This window comes from Salmo trutta, chromosome 38, assembly GCF_901001165.1.
Source record: "Salmo trutta chromosome 38, fSalTru1.1, whole genome shotgun sequence".
Taxonomy (NCBI): Eukaryota; Metazoa; Chordata; class Actinopteri; order Salmoniformes; family Salmonidae; genus Salmo; species Salmo trutta.
The window spans coordinates 8399940-8418113 of NC_042994.1; the positions used below are offsets into that span (position 1 = coordinate 8399940).

At 39.8% G+C, this 18174-nt stretch overlaps 2 protein-coding genes and 1 long non-coding RNA gene across 3 annotated transcripts; 2 read left to right on the forward strand and 1 right to left on the reverse strand.

Moving 5' to 3' along the window:
- The first annotated feature begins 1529 nt into the window (after positions 1 to 1529).
- On the forward strand, positions 1530 to 3581 carry LOC115178302 (transcription factor LBX1-like). Its single transcript, XM_029739418.1, has 2 exons — positions 1530 to 2267; positions 2760 to 3581. The coding sequence occupies exons 1-2, from the start codon at positions 1940 to 1942 to the stop codon at positions 3257 to 3259; spliced, it is 828 nt and encodes a 275-aa protein (XP_029595278.1). The 5' UTR covers positions 1530 to 1939; the 3' UTR covers positions 3260 to 3581.
- Positions 3582 to 10678: 7097 nt separating this feature from the next.
- LOC115178870 (uncharacterized) lies at positions 10679 to 11028 on the reverse strand. Its single transcript, XR_003872709.1, has 2 exons — positions 10964 to 11028; positions 10679 to 10838 (listed from the first exon to the last, which is right to left on the reverse strand). It is a non-coding gene; the product is annotated as an uncharacterized LOC115178870 (long non-coding RNA).
- Positions 11029 to 13091: 2063 nt separating this feature from the next.
- LOC115178869 (centromere protein K) lies at positions 13092 to 18085 on the forward strand. The gene is made up of 11 exons (XM_029740253.1): positions 13092 to 13211; positions 13638 to 13670; positions 13778 to 13915; positions 14020 to 14076; positions 14190 to 14253; positions 14377 to 14423; positions 16305 to 16387; positions 16484 to 16582; positions 16834 to 16969; positions 17170 to 17223; positions 17530 to 18085. Exons 1-11 carry the CDS (start codon positions 13209 to 13211, stop codon positions 17683 to 17685), a joined length of 870 nt encoding a protein of 289 aa, XP_029596113.1. The 5' UTR covers positions 13092 to 13208; the 3' UTR covers positions 17686 to 18085.
- The last annotated feature ends 89 nt before the right edge of the window (positions 18086 to 18174 follow it).

Consider the following 18174-nt stretch of genomic DNA (forward strand, 5'->3'; position numbering starts at 1 on the left):
CGGAATACAGTATAATAAATAGACTTCAACCCGACGTTTTTCAAAACAACAATATTTATCACCAGTCTGTTTTTGCTCTGGGTCTTTGACATAATAATACACTATGGTTGTTGATGGAGTGGGAGACGTCCCTTATGCACCAGAATCAAAACTCTCTCTCTCTCTGTCTCTCTCTCTCTCTCTCTCTCTCTCTCTCTCTCTCTCTCTCTCTCTCTCTCTCTCTCTCTGACATATTATCATTATGTTGATATTTTATTTCCCCTGGCGTTACATCAGAGCGTGCAGAACGAGCCATCAAAGTGTTTAGTGACGCCTCCTCTTTTTGATGTATCAGTCTTCAGAAACATAACAGTATGTATCAGTTATATCTGGAACATTGCAGACCACAAGTCTGTCAGGATTGAAATATTGAAGAACTATGTGGACTTTATTATAACGTATATGTAGCCTAGCTTACTATGCAGTTGCGCAGGTAGCTTATGCTATTGTTATTGTACAGTTACAGAATTCACAAATTGATAATAACGTTGTAATATTATGCATAACTATTATAATAGGCCTTAAATAATATGACTTATAATACGAATACTAATACTAACTTTACAATAATATTAACAGTAATTTAAATGTATTCTAATCTTATTTATTGCATTCATGTTGAGTTATCATATTATTCCACAACGTCCCACATATTATACGGAAATAGTTTGATATTCAGACTGAAAAATAAACTAAGAGCTGATAATAAAAAATGAAATGCAGAAGTAGGCTACGTCACCGAAATATATTATGTATCGTTCGTTCCTGTATGCAGATGGACCCGTCGGCTGTCTTTCAGAACGGAAGCAAAATAAAGCATCAAGCCACCGCTAGCTCGAGGACCGGGAGGACCCGGAGAGAGATTTGATTCGAGATGAAATATCTAGCTGATGATGTAAAAGGTCCCTTTCGTGTGAGTTATGACCCGGATTTGGCTAGGCTGAGAGGGATGCATGCTGCTCCTCTCTCCCCCTCTCCTCCCCTCTCCTCCTCTCCCCCTCTCCTCTTCTCCTCACCTCACTCCCCAACCCTGAAGGAGTGTATCATCAGTCCTGATATATTGCCTAGATCCATATTGCCTTCAGAAAATAAAGGCTCATCCAAAACCATCGCTTTTGGTGGAGGAAAATGCACTTTCTGTACTAACTAGTAATTACTTCTCAATCCACTGCATAGCATAATTTGACCAATTTCAGAATAATTGAAATAATTTCCAATATTCACATTGCAAACGTTCAAAGTATCTATCTATCTAAAAAAATCACACATACTTTATTACTGTAATACTATACTTAAATACGCAATGCGATTTAATCCCCCATTGACTGCACACTCTCTCTTGCTCATTTACCGTAAGGCCTATTCTGGTATCTCACCCCACGACTAATTTAGACCCAAAGATGATAAGAGCGCAACCCGTTATAATTCCAACCGGCTCCTCCTCCTTCAAACCATGCCTTGTAATTATTGGGAGCATCCCACTCGCAAAAGCCCTGCACTGGACTGCAACATAGTCAGAGAGTGAAAGGGAGAGGGCGAAAGTGCCAGTGGGGACATAATTGATTACGTCCTAATCAATATTAACTTGTTAGTCAGTTGTTGCTGCAACTTCTTTGGACCTCGCCATTTTCAGGGAGGCACAGTTCTCCTTCGGATTGTCTGTACGTATTTTTGAGGAATAATACTTTCAAGAAGATATCCCGGTTTGGAATTAGGAGGGCTTTTTTTTATGTTTCTTTTTGCAAGAAAGTTTGCAGCCATGGCGTGCATTTGGTGACTGTAATGTGACTGTTTCTTCGATAGGGTTCGATATTATTTGATATCTGTGTTTGTTGTTTTCCTTGTTAGCGATTCAAAAACATTTTTAAAGTTAGCTTGCGTAACAACTAACGCACTAATAATGACATCCAAAGAAGTCGCCAAATGTGATGCGGTCGAGAATAGGAGGCGAAGTCCGTTGGACCATCTTCCTCCGCCTGCAAACTCGAATAAGCCACTGACACCGTTCAGTATCCAAGACATTCTCAACAAACCCTCCGTGAAACGAAGTTACACCATTTGTGGGACAGCACACCTGATTTCATCGGCTGAGAAGCACCGTTCGTCCAGCATCTCTGCTCTGTCCAACCGGGCACTGCTCACACAAACCTCACCACTCTGCGCCCTGGAAGAACTAGCTAGCAAAACCTTCAAGGGGCTCGAAGTTAGCGTGTTACAAGCAGCTGAAGGTAAATATGATGGTATTTATGGACTTACAATCATTATATCGATATTACTTTCATAACAGTGCAATGCACAATTTAAAGGGAATTTATGATTTTTCATTTGATCTGTGAAAATATAATGAAGTAATATTGTATCTAAAAATAGGCATTGAACATTAGGTTTTAAACACGATTGTTTGCCAGAAAATGTTACATTGTATCTCTTCTGTGCGTAATTTGGAAAGGTGAAAACGAGTCTATTCATGAATTTACCAGCTGGCATTGTGCAATTGTTCTCTTTATGATGAATGCATAACATTACGTGTACGTTTATATTTGGTATATAGGCCAATATAACTTATTTAAAAAATGATCATTGATTTGGGGTCAAATATCTCAAAAATATGTTTAAAATGTTTAAATGCAGAGTTCAACGCCCTGCAGAGCCAATGCCTTAGCAGCATGAGAATGACACCAACATATCACTGACTTAACATTTTATCTTTGTTTGTGCAGGGAGAGACGGAATGACTCTCTTTGGGCAAAGAAACACCCCGAAGAAGCGAAGGAAGTCCAGGACTGCCTTCACCAACCACCAAATCTACGAATTAGAGAAAAGATTCCTGTATCAGAAATATTTGTCTCCCGCTGACCGAGACCAAATCGCCCAACAATTGGGTCTAACGAACGCCCAAGTCATCACGTGGTTCCAGAACAGGAGAGCCAAACTAAAGCGAGATCTGGAGGAGATGAAGGCCGACGTGGAGTCGGCCAAAACTATAGGTGACGGTATTGTACCTCTGGAGAAACTCGCCAAGCTCGCTGACCTCGAGAAATGCGCCAACGGAACGCTCGGACATCACCCGCGAGCCGATTCTCCCGCGCAGAGTGGCGGACAAGAGTACTCGCTCGCTCGCAAGCTGCGGATGTCCCCCCTGTCGCCATTTTCAGACCACACAACAAGTAAAGAATGCTCAGAGGACGACGAAGACCTAGAAATTGATGTGGATGACTGATTCCGCAGTGGGATAATGAAATACAAAAATGACGAAAAAAAGCAGTAACAATCCTTACTACGATTGTAACTTTCCCCTGCTGACATTCGTACATCGTCTCAGAACATTTTACTAGTCTGTTGTGAATTTTATATCGGCACACAGATATTCACAGTAAGCATGAACAGTACAACAAATAGCCTATGCAGTGCTATATTCAATTGTATTCATCAGCAGTCGGACAGTTTCCTCTTGTCTTCAAATGTCAATGAAAGCAATATAGGTTTCATAATCAGAACTAAAGATAATGCTATTATTTTGAAACATGTAATTGTCTACCAGACACACACACCTCTTTGAGTTATTTCTCTCTCTCACACACACTCACACACGTATTTTAGTTATCTCTCTCTTTCACACACCACACACACACACACACACACACACACACACACACACACACACACGCACACATTGATCCTTGTTCATATTTATGTAACACTATGTCATATGCTTAAAGTATGTCAGTTTTATGAAATATTTTCGATAGGTTTTGCATGTTGAAATGCATGTTTTGTTTTGTTGATCATATCTATTTATTTTTCCATTTAAATTATATCGCTTGTTTATTTTTTGAGATATCCCTTATCATACATATAGGTCTACTCGAGTTCAGACCGTTTGTACACAGCGTTTACATAATTAGCTAGTCATATTTACACCAACCATAATCATTATGCTGCATTGCATGATACGAAAGGCAAATTCAAAGGATCAAAAACCAACTTATGCGTTTTATAGAGAAATGATCAAACAAAGGTTATAAAAATACAAAATACTGCGCTGATATTTCGACATGGAGCTACAGTTACTGGACCGTAGGAATATGTTCATTTGTTTGGATACAATAGAGTACTCTATGGTTGAATAGATTTGTAATGTTTTGTACACCTGTAAGTGCCTTTCTAAAATCAGGACAGTATTTGAAAACCAATGCACATTCTGTAATGTATATACTATGGAAATAAAATGGCTTTTCTCAAAACGCTGTTTATGTCATTATTATACTGATAGATTATAATTTCGATATTTAGTCCTAGTAAAAATGGTGACTATATGCAGAATCAAGGGGGAGGACTGAAATCCTTTATGAAGCTAATTCAATGCAGGCCTATATTATGGACGTTTAGAGTAGCCTATTTAGCAACCATGATCCCTTATAATACTTCAATATTTTTTGTTCCATTGTATGCCATTTGTGAGGATACTCGAAACATTTTGTGGCTCAGCCATCTCACTCTCTTTCAAACTGCTAAATGCGTGTCTTGGCTTCTTGACCCGGCAACGTGTTTCCCCATTCGGGACGAAATTTATGTGAGAATCGCAAATCTGGTGCTGGGGGAGAAAAGAGGGTCTGGGATGCCACAAAAACACAAAGTTTTGGGCCAGTTTTCCTGAGCCTTTATGGGTGTTTTTTTGTTCTGCGGGGCTGCGGGACGAGGCCATAATTTTGAGCGTAAAGCATGAAAACTGGGGACAAATGAGATGCCTTCCCCGATGTGACAAGTCACAATGGAGCCCGCCCGGTCTCCCGCAGGCAGCAATGCTGAGACAAGTGTGTCCCACCGCACAAAAAGGACTCAAACGTTTGGAGGCCATATGGTTTTTGAATTTTCCTCACAATTTCAGACAATTTGATGGATTGACTTAACCCTCCTTTTAAACTGTTTAACTCCCCGCGAACAAAGGCCGTAATGCATACACAGGCCCTTCTCTTCACGAGGGCATCTGCGACCATTAATGTCTAGCCTCTTTTCTTTGCCTTTTTAGCCTGGCATTTGGAACAAGTCAATGAATTACAATGAAAATGGCTCTTTTTTGTCCAGTCACTTGTCTTTCTTCCCTTTTTAGGCCCTGAAATAATATGTTTGACTTTTGTCCAGGAACGTTTTTCTAAACAACAAAATGTGGCACATTTTGTGTGAGTGTTTTTCATGTTAAGTAGCCCGAGTCATAAAGAGTTTAGAGTGTGACAGTTATGCCAAAGTCTAGTTAAAAGGAGTCTTTCGTTGCTTTTCTTCTCATGTCTTTTTCTTCTTCTCTCTTTATTTCTTTTGTCTTTGCGGAGTTTAATGAAGCTGAAAACATGGTGATGTGAGAAAAAGTCATAAAGAAAAGCTTTCTTTTTGATCTAGAAGAGCCTTGTTTCACCCTCCGTCTTTTTAAGAAGGGGATTGATGCTGCTAAAGAGGGCTTTTCTTTTCAAGACTTTTTGGAAGCTGTTTGCATGAGTTTTATCATCCAACTCTATTATAGCCTATAACGTGTGATCTATACAATTTGTAGGCCTATAGCTTCTCATCTTTACTAAAATAAATGGGTAGTAGGCCAAAAAGGCTAATGCTAATAAAAATAAGAATAATGATTTCTATATTTGTTATTTTTCAATTAGCCTTTTTATAATTATATTTGCCTTATTAACATTGAACACCTACCTGTGTCTGGACTTTGATCAGAATAAAACATTAAGCTTCCCTAAAAAATTTCAATAAAAATATTCATAAATCGTTACAATATTCAACAACATTGTTATTACAATGGGAACACGTAAGCTACTTATATAAAGTAAATTATTGACTGAAATAATGTGGGAGAAACTATCAACACAACCAACAAAATTGTTGAATTTATTTGGATGAGGGTCGATTCTTTTAGCTTACACTGACGGTTTGACAAGAATTGAATAATACGCAGCAGACTATTCTCAAAGCCTTAATTAATTAGCTGGACGACCACATACAATTTTATTCCGATGACAATGTTAGGCTACTGTAGGATTCTCCAATAATATTTGGATATGGGTAGGCTATATGACCACACGAACACACACATAGGCTAAGGCTACCCACACAAACAACGGCGCGAGCATTGATGGGCTACTTGACTTGACTACGCGCGTGGTCGCCAAATAAACCCCCTGCGGTTTTGATGAAGAAAAAAAAAACGTGCTCGAATTCTCCCCCCTCCTTATATCACTCACGCCTATTCTGAATAAAGCATATTTATGGTCGGGGAGAGAGGAGAGTGTTAAGGCAGGCTAAGTTTATGGATTTCACTTGCTTATTTTATGAGCGGTTGTCAAGGCGATAACTAATACGACAGTCAGTGGGACCAGTTCTTGGTAATTAATCCGTTGGTCTTAAGTGTATTTCAGTTCAAGATGGAAAAAAATCACTAATTCAATCGTCCGGAAAATTGAAGTTTGATGCATGAGTCCCTGCTGAAACAATGGGGCTGGCCACCAAACTCTCTCTCTTTTCATCTATTTTTCCTCCCCTTCTGTGGTCCCTTCATTTATCTGTCTATTTCTTTTTCCCTCATTGTGCAAACATTTAATACAAGAAAAGCAGGAATAACTTATCTCTGAAGCTCATGATAACTGTAGCCTAATAAGAAGAAATATATGTTAGCAAAGTTCTCAATCTAAACTGATATCAACCCAATGTTCCAATTTTTATAGGCCAATTTATATCAAACTAGCAAATTGTCATAGCCACAGGTACAAGCAATCTTTTTAGCCTTTTATATTTAATCTGGAGATATAATGCACATTATCTACACAAGTTTTATGTGTCTATTCTATGAATAACCTACATAAATCATGAGAATAACCTACATAAATAGTTAGCTGCAGCAAAAGTCAAAATCGGATAAAATACTCAGGTATGGAGTTGTCAGTGAAAGTCTCTAAATAGGGCTGAATACCAAAGTTTTAATCATACCGTTCCTTGAGAAGCAGTTAATACTTCAAACTTCAATTTTACGGGCGATTGAACTAAGCATGTTCCTGACAGAATTGATGTATGTATTAATTTCCTTTAACTGTTGATTAATTAGCCCACGCTGAAGGCTCAAATGGAACTGTTTGCTTCACATTTGCATATTAATCAAATTGTAGTTGATCAATCGCACGAGGCATGTGATTTAGGAGGGGAGCATATAGGCTTGGTAAAAAATATATACCCCAACCTTGGAAATATTTTCTTTCCTCTGCTGCCGCTGAGTTGCCTGCACTGCATTAAAACCAAAGACGCAGAACGAGTTAGCTTAGCTATTTCCAGCAAACAGAAATTGCCCGTCCAGTTTTCTGACGGCACACCGCTGAGCAGACAGATCTTAATGATGTCAAAATGTCACCGGTTTAAACCGGGAGCTTTACCACTACACAAAACCTAATTTCTCTATCTCTTGCTCTCTCGTTCTCTCTCTCTTTCTCTCTCAATTCAATTTCAATTTCAATTGAAGGGGCTTTATTGGCATGGTAAACATATGTTTACATTGCCAAAGCAAGTGAAATTGATAATAAACAGTATACAGTATACATTAGACTCACAAAAGTTCCAAAATAATAAAGACATTTCAAATACAGTAGGCCTATATTCTCTATGTGTGTGTGTGTGCGTGTCTTGAGGCTGTTGCTCATTCTGAGAGGTTTCATGTGAAAGTGTAATGTATGACGTCTGATGGGTTGAATTAGATTAGTAAAAAAGATACACATTTTCAAAGGCTGCCATCTTCTGGTTAAATACACTCACTCGCTCGCCAAAAGCTCTCCTATATAACTTGGAAGTTTCTATACTCCTGTAAGTATGGTGCCACTGCCACCTAGTGGTCGGATTCTATCAAGCATCTCAGAGTGGTCTTACAGTGCCTTGCAAAAGTATTCATCCCGTTGGCGTTTTTCCTATTTTGTTGCATTACAACCTGTAATTTAAATTGATTTTTATTTGGATTCATGTAATGGACATAAACAAAATAGTCAAAATTGGTGAAGTGAAAAAAATTACTTGTTTAAAAAAATTCTAAAAAATAAAAAAAGGAAAAGTGCAAATGTATTCACCGACTTTGCCATGAAGCCCCTAAATAAGATCTGGTGCAACCAATTACCTTCAGAAGTCACATAATTAGTTAAATAAATTCCACCTGTGTTCAATCTAAGTGTCACATGATCTGTCACATGATCTCAGTATATATATACACACCTGTTCTGAAAGGCCCCAGAGTCTGCAACACCACTAAGTAAACGGCACCATGAAGGCCAAGGAGCTCTCCAAACAGGTCAGGGTCAAAGTTGTGGAGAAGTACAGATCAGGGTTGGGTTATAAAAAAATATCCGAAACTTTGAACATCCCACGGAGCACCATTAAGTCCATTATTAAAAAATGGAAAGAATATGGCACCACACAAACCTGCCAAGAGAGGGCTGCCCACCAAAACCCACGGACCAGGCAAGGAGGGCATTAATCAGAGAGGCAACAAAAAGACCAAAGATAACCCTGAAGGAGCTGCAAAGCTCCACAGCGGAGATTGTAGTATCTGTCCATAGGACCACTTTAAGCCGTATACTCACAGAGCTGGGCTTTAAGGAAGAGTGGCCAGAAAAAAGCCATTGCTTCAAGAAAAAAATAAGCAAACACGTTTGGTGTTCGGCAAAAGGCATGTGGGAGACTCCCCAAACATATGGAAGAAGGTACTTTAGTCAGATGAGAGTAAAATTGGTCTTTTTGGCCATCGAGGAAAACGCTATGTCTGGCACAAACCCAACACCTCTCATCACTCCGAGAACACCAGCCCCACAGTGAAGCATGGTGGTGGCAGCATCATGCTGTGGGGATGTTTTTCATCAGCAGGGACTGGGAAACTGGTCAGAGTTGAAGGAATGATGGATGGCACAAAATACAGGGAAAGTCTTGAAGGAAACCTGTTTCAGTCTTCCAGAGATTTGAGAGTGGGACGGAAGTTCGACCTTCCAGCAGGACAATGACCCTAAGCATACTGCTAAAGCAACACTCGAGTGGTTTAAGGGGAAACATTTAAATGTCTTGGAATGGCCTAGTCAAAGCTCAGACCCCAATCCAATTGAGAATCTGCGGTATGACTTAAAGATTGCTGTACACCAGCTCCAACTTGAGGAGCTGGAGCAGTTTTTCCTTGAAGAATTGGCAAAAATCCCAGTGGCTAGATGTGCCAAGCTTTTAGAGACATATCCCAAAAGACTTGCAGCTGTAATTGCTACAAAAGGTGTCTCTACAAAGTATTGACTTTGGGGGGGTGAATAGTTATGCACGCTGAAGTTTTCCATTTTTTGTCATATTTCTTGTTTGTTTTACAAGAAAAGATATTTAGCATCTTCAAAGTGGTAGGCGTGTTGTGTACATGAAATGATACAACCCCCCCCCAAAATAAATTTAATTCCAGGTTGTAAGGCAACAAAATAGGAAAAATGCCAAGGGGGGTGAATATTTCGCAAGCCACTGTGCATATTTGGTAGCCATACAATTCAATATGTACAGGTAACTGCCAAAATAATGGAAACACTTGAGTAAATGAAGGATACAAAGTATATTGAAAGCAGGTGCTTCCTCACAGGTGTGGTTCCTGAGTTAATTAAGCATTTAACATCCCATTATGCTTAGGGTCATGCATGTGTAAAACAACAAGCTCTCACTGCAAAATTAGTTCTCCAAACGTACAATTTTGAAGTTGCTCCAAATGTCAAATTCTGAAGATAAGGGTTAAGTAAAGTTCAGGCACTCTTTACAAATGGTTAAAGTTTGGTTTAGCGTTAAAACCCAAAATAAAAATAACAGTTTCCACGAGTGTGATCAAACATACAACCTTCTGATCCTAAGTCATGGGATCCACCACCCCTAGTAGCCGGTTATGAAGGCATTTCCTGTCCTCAGGACATGGATAGACGTCCAATTTTCAACGTTAACCTTGAATGACCTGGCTGGTAGAAAAATGCTGGGTAGGCCATTATTTTGGCTACCATGGCTATGCCCCCCATAGGATGACAGTGCCCCCCATCCACAGGGCACGAGTGGTCACTGAATGGTTTGATGAGCATGAAAACGATGTAAACCATATGGTCTCATAGACTAAACCTAACATGGTAAACAGAAATCCATCAGATCTCAACCCAATTGAACACTTATGGGAGATTCTGGAGCTGCGCATGAGACTGTTTTCCACCACCATCAGCAAAATATAAAATGATGGAATTTCTCGTGGAAAGATGGTGGTGCGTCACTCCAACAGAGTTCCAGACACTTGTAGAATCTATGCCAAGGTGCATTGAAGCTGTTCTGGCTTGTGGTGACCCAACACCCTATTAAAGACACTTCATGTTGGTGTTTCCCTTATTTTGGCAGTTACCTGTATGTCTATACTGTTCACTTTCCCCTTGACAATATTGTTATCACTGTAGGCTAGAATGTAACTGTGATTTCATCGTAGGTCTATGACTAAAAAGTCAAGCAACCCCTGTGTTCCTGGTTTGGTTCTAGATTTAGAGATTCATAAATGAAGAGAGTCACGGTATGACCCTCTTTTGAAATTCACTGTGGATTCAAGAAATAAAACACATTCAAACTGAAATAGCAAAAAAATAAATTTACTGAAGATAAAACAGGTGGGAGTGGGGTTAGAGTGAAAGGAGGGATGGGGAAAAAAGAAGAGAAACAGCAGCCGTGAGCATCTCGAGAGGTGATGTTCTCATCCTTCTGGATGTTTCCCACTTCATGGAAGCCACTTTAGCCTGAAAAAGGAAAGGTAGAAAATAGAGAAAAAGCTCTGAAAATAGCTATTAGCATGGGATATTAGTATCAACCTAGTTTAATGATTAACAGTATTACAGGGTATGATAGTATGAGTATTACTGACAGGCATCTTGTTCTTCCTTCTAAAAACTCTCTGGAGAGCTGTGAAGAATCCGGTTCTATTTTTCTTCTGCTTGGTGTCAGGTGAAGACATTATGTTGTCATCAGTGTTAGAGGTAGACATCTCTGCAGACTGATCCCGGCTGGTAGCATCAATAGTTGAAGTATCACCCACATGGAAATCAGGTTGGTTGGAGGCTCTCAGGGGTTCTCAAACTTTATGGGAGTGGGGACCCCTTTTCTGATAGCAAATTCATCAGGGACCCCCTTGTAATCAGAACACAACTTTAAAAAAGCATAGGAGTTTTACTATGACTTTGGCAGGGCATGGCCGGATGAACTAAGTCTCAAGCACCTCGGGCCCTCTTGTTATCAGAGAGAAATTTATGCCGTTTTAAAGTTTACATTACAGTGCTTTTATGTTAAAAAAGAATATATATATATATATATATATAAGTATTTAGTAGGAAAATATATAATGCTGGTGTACTGTGGATACCAATGTCCCTCTGAGCCTCCCACGGCCCATGTTAATAACGTAATTTGTAGATGAATAATATTGCATTGTATTGTATTACACCCTCTAAACTAATTTCACAGGTCCCTTGGCCAAAATTAGTTTAATCTGTTTAGCTATGTTGCTAATATTTACTTAAAAAAATGAATTATTATTTATTTATTTTTGGTCTTACCATGGACCCCCTGCAGACCCCACTTTGAGACCCCCTGCCGTAGTCAACTCATGAAATATAAGGATGAGGGGGAGGACGAAGAGAAACAGAAGCATCATTGTGGGTGCCTTCAGCAGTCAGTGTCCTCACCTTGATGTCCTACTTCTTGGAAGCCACTTTAGCCTAAAGAAAGGAAAGATAGAAAATAGAGACAACATAAATAAAAGGCATTAACACTGGATACCAGTACCAAAACAGTTGATAAGTTAATAAGCATTTTTGTCTGCAGTTTTCGGTTTGGCTATTTGTTGCAAGTGTATTTGGCGGTTCTAGCTTGTATGGCGCCCTGGGAGAACCCCCCTTTCAGCGCCCTGGGCGAACCCCCCTTTCAGCGCCCTGGGCGAACCCCCCTTTCAGCGCCCTGGGAGAACCCCTCTTTCAGTGCCCTCCGGCAAGATGCCGCCCGTACCTAAATACGCTACTGATTTTGTATTAATCTATAAATAAATCTCTTTGCCAAAATTCTTAATCTCTCCCATTTCTTATTCGACTCGTATTTTTGAAAATGGAAGGATAATAATTCAGCCAGAATTGTTCTGAAATGTTTATTGCTTGCCAACATTTTACTCCCTCCTCTATGTTTAATATAACACACATACATGAATTATTCATTTTGGTTGGCTATCCTGATGTGAAGTTTGTTCTATAGAAAGTCTTTGACTCTGATGTGTGTCACAGAAAGTATTTGACTCTAGCCACAAAATTAAGGAAATTAGAAGACACAACACCGGCCTCAGAGAAATTACGTGCAATAGGGGATTTAGGGTCATTTCTCCTTACAGCACTCTTGAGTACTATAATTAACGTGCTTATCAGTCTACTGGTTTGCCCACATATAACATGGACAAGAGATAAGGTTTAAGACATTAGATGACCTGCATGTGAAGAACTGTTTGATAGTGTATTGTTTAACAGTTGCAGAGCTGCTGAATACGCTCACTTAGTTTTTTACAGGAATCCCTACGTAGAACTACTGCAGGGGTAGAAGCCAGTCACCTCGTCCAGTCTTCCAACATGTATTTTTATGGGGACATAAGTAAACATGCCGCGTCTCGGGTGGCTGAGGCCCCTAAAGATCTTCTTGGCCTCCTCCCTTGACACCGGGTGATGTAGATGTAGTGGAGGCTAAGGACTAGCTTGCAAAGCAGCCCTGTTGCGATTACCTCTGGTCTTGGGGGCGGCAGTCTGTAAAACAGTGCTGGCTGTCAGGCATCGCTCAAGGTTTAAATTCCCCACGAGCCCTAATTTGAGAAGGGTGCAACTGCGTTCATGCAATAACTAATAGGGGCTCGAATGCGGGCTGCAGTTGCACACGATTGCCTTATGGCGCCGTTCTCAGTGATATGCGTATCAGTACGCAGACCTAACGCTCTCAAACGAAGTACTTCCGCCCAGGCGTACGTCATCAATACTGGCGGTATTTTGAAAACGAACTAGCTAGCGGTGAAGTTGACAGCTGTATGATATAGTGAAATATTATACGTTTTAAGAAAAATAAGCCAACTAACTATTTCAAATATGGTAGGTGGACACGTTGTTTGACAAAGTGGAAAACTAATTTCCAATTGATGAATGTTCTCCTATTTGTAACGTTAATGATATAACGTTAACTTGTTTTCACTCGGATATGCTAATCTTTTTCACTGCTAACGTTTGCTAGCTAGCTGACGTTCGTTTGCTTCTTTTAAGGTTTTGGTAGCTACCTTGGAGCTGTAATGTTTCTTCCAAGAGTAACGTTACTTCCTGCTTTTATGTAAAAAAAAATATATATATACTTTGTCTAACATTTTCACTAGAATTGATGAGGAAGCTGGGTAATTTACTAATCTAGCTAACTTAATCTGACTTGCTAGTATTTCTTCAAGTGCAGATCCAATGCAATGCGTGGACCAGAGCTCGGTAGTTACCCACTTGCTGATAACAATATTGTGAATTCTTTGTTTTCAGAGTTCCAACGTGGTAACGTTGCAACAGGAGAACGTAAGTACGGTTGCCAAATATGAGCCTTTGTAAGATTTACTGAAATTACAGTACTTTCTCCATTCAACATGCATGTCCTAATAATTCTGCAAATTTTTTTGTCGCAGGGACAGCCACTGGACACAGAGTCAGAGGTCCAGGATTCTCCAGCGCCACCTGCCATTCCTTTCTACACAGAGTGCTCGGAAGCTGCACAGGCGGAACTTTTTAACGCGTGTGAAGAGCAGTTTGCCCAGCTAGAGATGGTACTGATCTGTTTACGATGACAGCTTGGTCCTGCACAGAGAACTTTGGATGATGTGATGTTATTGTGTTAATGTTAAAATGTAATATTCTGTTTGTTTTTCAGCTTCAGAACGAGATCATTCTCGCAGAGCCAGACTCAGATGAAAATCCACAAGAACAGGTCAGAGATGGCCCTATTTCCCTATAGCTGAATGAAGGCATTAGTATGTGTGATGCATGTACTTTTTACATTATCTTGCCTTATCTGCTGCATATCTGTTATTTGTCCAACAGTCTGTGAATAGATTGACAGCTGTAGCAGCTGAGCTGAAGCAGTGGCAGACAAGACGGCCAGAACGTGAGTGTCTGGTTTCTACTCTGAATATAATTCCTTTATAACTAATTGATTGTACTTATACTGTATGACTGAGACATAAGCATGATATGTACCATCAGAATGTGGTTTACTTTCTATCCATAGTGTTGTCCACAAATCCTGAGGTGTTACTCGTCGTTGGAGCAGAGGAGGTAAATTCACATGTGGATGTTTTTCTTCCACAGTAGTAGTTACGGTTGACACATTTTCCCCAAAAAATATTTCTATGCAATTACCTTTTAATATACAGAACCAGTCAAATTTGGACACCTACTCATTCAAGTGTTTCTTTATTTTTAATATTTTCTACATTGTAGAATGTGAATAAATCAAAACTATGACATTTTTTTATATTTGAGATTCTTCAAAGTAGCCACCCTTTGCCTAGATGACAGCATTGCACACTCTTGCCATTTTCTCAACAAGCTTCATGAGGTAGTCACCTGGAATGCTTTTCCAACAGTCTTGAAGGAGTTCCCAAATATGCTGGGCACTTGTTGGCTGCTTTTCCTTCACTCTGCCATCCAACTCATCCCAAACCATCTCAATTGGATTGAGGTTGGGTGATTGTGGAGGCCAGGTCTTCCGTTTTGCTAGCACAGACTGGAATATGTTCCGGGATTCTTCCGATGGTATTGAGGAGTACACCACATCAGTCACTGGCTTTATCAATAAGTGCATCGAGGACGTCGTCCCCACAGTGACTGTATGTACATACCCCAACCAGAAGCTATGAATTACAGGCAACATTCGCACTGAGCTAAAGGGTAGAGCTCCCACTTTCAAGAAGTGGGACTCTAACCTGGAAGCCTGTAATCCATGGCTTCTGGTTGGGATATGTGCGTACGGTCACTGTGGGGACGATGTCGTCAATGCACTTATTGATGAAGCCAGTGACTGAAGTGGTGTACTCCTCAATGCCATTGGATGAATCCCGGAACATATTCCAGTCTGAGGTGGTGTACTCCATTTGCCGAATGGAGGGTGGGGGAGAGCTTTGTATGCATCTCTGCGTTTGTGGAGTAAAGGTGGTCTAGGATTTTTTTTCTCTGGTTGCACATGTGACATGCTGGTAAAAATTTGGTGAAACTGATTTAAGTTTGCCTGCATTAAAGTCCCCGGCCACTAGGAGCGCCGCTTCTGGGTGAGCATTTTCTTCTTTGCTTATGGCCTTAGAGTTGGTTGAGAGCGGTCTTAGTGCCAGCTTCGTTATGTGGTGGTAAATGGATGGCTACGAATAATATAGATGAGAACTCTCTTGGTTGATAGTGGTCTACAGCTTATCATAAGGTTCTCTACCTCAGGCGAGCAATACCTTGAGACTTCTTTAATATTAGACTTCGCGCACTGGGCCTGTTCCAGTGAAGCAGTATATGCTTCTCGTCGGACTCGTTAAAGGAAAACGTTTCTTCCAGTCCACGGTGAGTAATTGCTGTTCTGATGTCCAGAAGTTATTTTAGTCATAAGAGACAGGAGCAGCAACATTATGTATAAAATAAGTTACGCAAAAAAGCACAATTGGTTGGGATAATGTAAAACCTCAGCCATGTTCTTCAAACGCATTAAGAAGGAAAGAAATTCCACAAGTTAACTTTTTAACAAGACACACCTGTTATTTTAAATGCATTCCAGGTGACTACCTCATGAAGCTTTTTGAGAGAATGCCAAAAGTGTGCAAAGCTGTCAAGGCAAAGGGTGGCTACTTTGAAGAATCTCAAATATGAAAATATATTTTGATTTGTTTAACACTTTTTTTTTGGTTACTGCATGATTCCTTTTTTGGTTACCACATGATTCCACATGTGCTATTTCATAGTTTTGATGCCTTCACTATTATTCTACAATGTAGAAAATAGTCAAAATAAAGAAAAACCCTTGAATGAGTCAGTGTGTCCAAACATTTGACTGGTTCTGTACACATTTCAGATATCAGCTATTTTATAGTTATACAGAGCCTTATGCTTATGAAAAGTAACCATATTCATGTTTAACAAATTTATTTACAAAAACCTTTTTCTTTCCTACTTCCACAGTTACAGAAGCTGAATTCACAACTGGAGTTGGTCCTCTCTTGCTCACAAGCCAAGAGAGACACACTGAGAGAGACTTTAAAAAGGTTTTCTTTGAATGTGATTGCTTTTTTAAATCTCCAACTCTTTGAATGTTGTGGAGACAGTAGATTTGACAGTATACATCTGTGTTCCTGTTTTAGTGAACAGAAGTGGTTGGAGGAAAAGAAAGAAGTGTTGAAGGCAGGCACTGAACATGTGGTCAAACAGCGACTGGAAAACGAAAGGTTATCAGAACACAGGTAAGGTACAACAGCTGGGTCATGTTTGTTACGGCACAATGTAAATACAATTTTTACAAGGCTAAACAAAAACAAATGTTTTTTTTATTGAACAAGTTCAGATTGTACCTCCCTGTTTCACTATGTTTTGGAGCGGTTTCTTCGGTTTCCTGCCTATGAATATGATCCTGAATAATAGAAAATGACACACAAACCAACACATTGAAAACTATCCTGAGTTTTAATATGGAAGTATTGCTGCTGCTGTTCAGTGTGTTGCAGGACACCAAGAAGAAGATCCAGAAGATGAAGGATTACCATGACAGACTGATGGAGACCCTGGTAGACGTACTGGCGGAACACTTCCCACTTCCTACGCAGGAGACCAACGCTGACAAGAAGAAAAAGGTGGTAGTCTTAGTGATGTATTATGTGGCTCTGATGGAGGGGTTCCTCAATGGTCACATATTGTTTTTTTTTACAAGTTGCATCTAGCTTGGTCTCAGATCTGTTTGTGTTGTGTAGCTAACTTTTGTGTTTGTTGGGCAAGAGAGCACAAACAGATCTGGGACCAGCCTAGATGGTATCATTTTTGTTTCCATTTTCAGAACATTCCTCAAGAGCTGAACGAGAATCTAATTTCACTCAATGAAGTCCTGGAGGTAAGTCTCTGTTTGCATGCATTGTTTGTGTTTTATTATTTAACCTGGTGCTCTGGTTTAGTTTTGTATTACTTTATTACTACATGCTTGAACCAGTAGCAGCTTTATAGTCTAGCATTTTATGACCCTATGACTATATTTTACACTTACATTACACTCACATCTTTAATGTAGATCAACTTGATCACAGAACAACAAACGGCATAAAAACATCCCTACTCACCTCTTGCTCCAATTGAACAACAACATAAATAATCATCTTAAACCCTTACCTTAAACCTTATCTTCCATTGTTACAATTTGCAGCTGCTGATGAACAAGACTCTGGAGACGCCTCACGATCCCTACGTATCGATAGACGAGACGTTCTGGCCCCCGTACACAGAGATGCTGCTGCGCCACGGCATTGCACAGAGACACCCAGAGGACTGTTTCAAGATCCGCCTGGAAACCTTTTATTAACAGAAACTGGTCAGACATTTTGCTTCTAGTTTTGTCAGCGTGTATAGCAGCCTGGTCCCAGATGTTTGTGCTGTCTTGCCATCTCATTGTCATGCCATCGATCATAAGCGTTGGTTATACAGTACAAACAGATCTGGGACCAGGCTAGGTGTATGGTAATATCATGAGTATGTATTGAGATAGTGGCTTGATAGGTCACATAGTGTTATTTCCTGTATGTTTCACAATAGGTTAACCTTTTTGAATGTTTTTTTTATATGTTAAATATCTATGTATGTTGCTCTCTCTGGCTACTGGAACACAATTTGCATACTTTGGTGAAACCTTAAATTATGTATATATTTCCATGTATCAATGTATGCCAGATTTGTTCTTAATAAAATGAAAAATCAACAAAATATAGACATTTGTCATTCACTGTAGCACTTTGTTCTAATCCGAAGAACAGAAAACATCTTGATAGCAGTCAATTTATAACTCAAGTACATA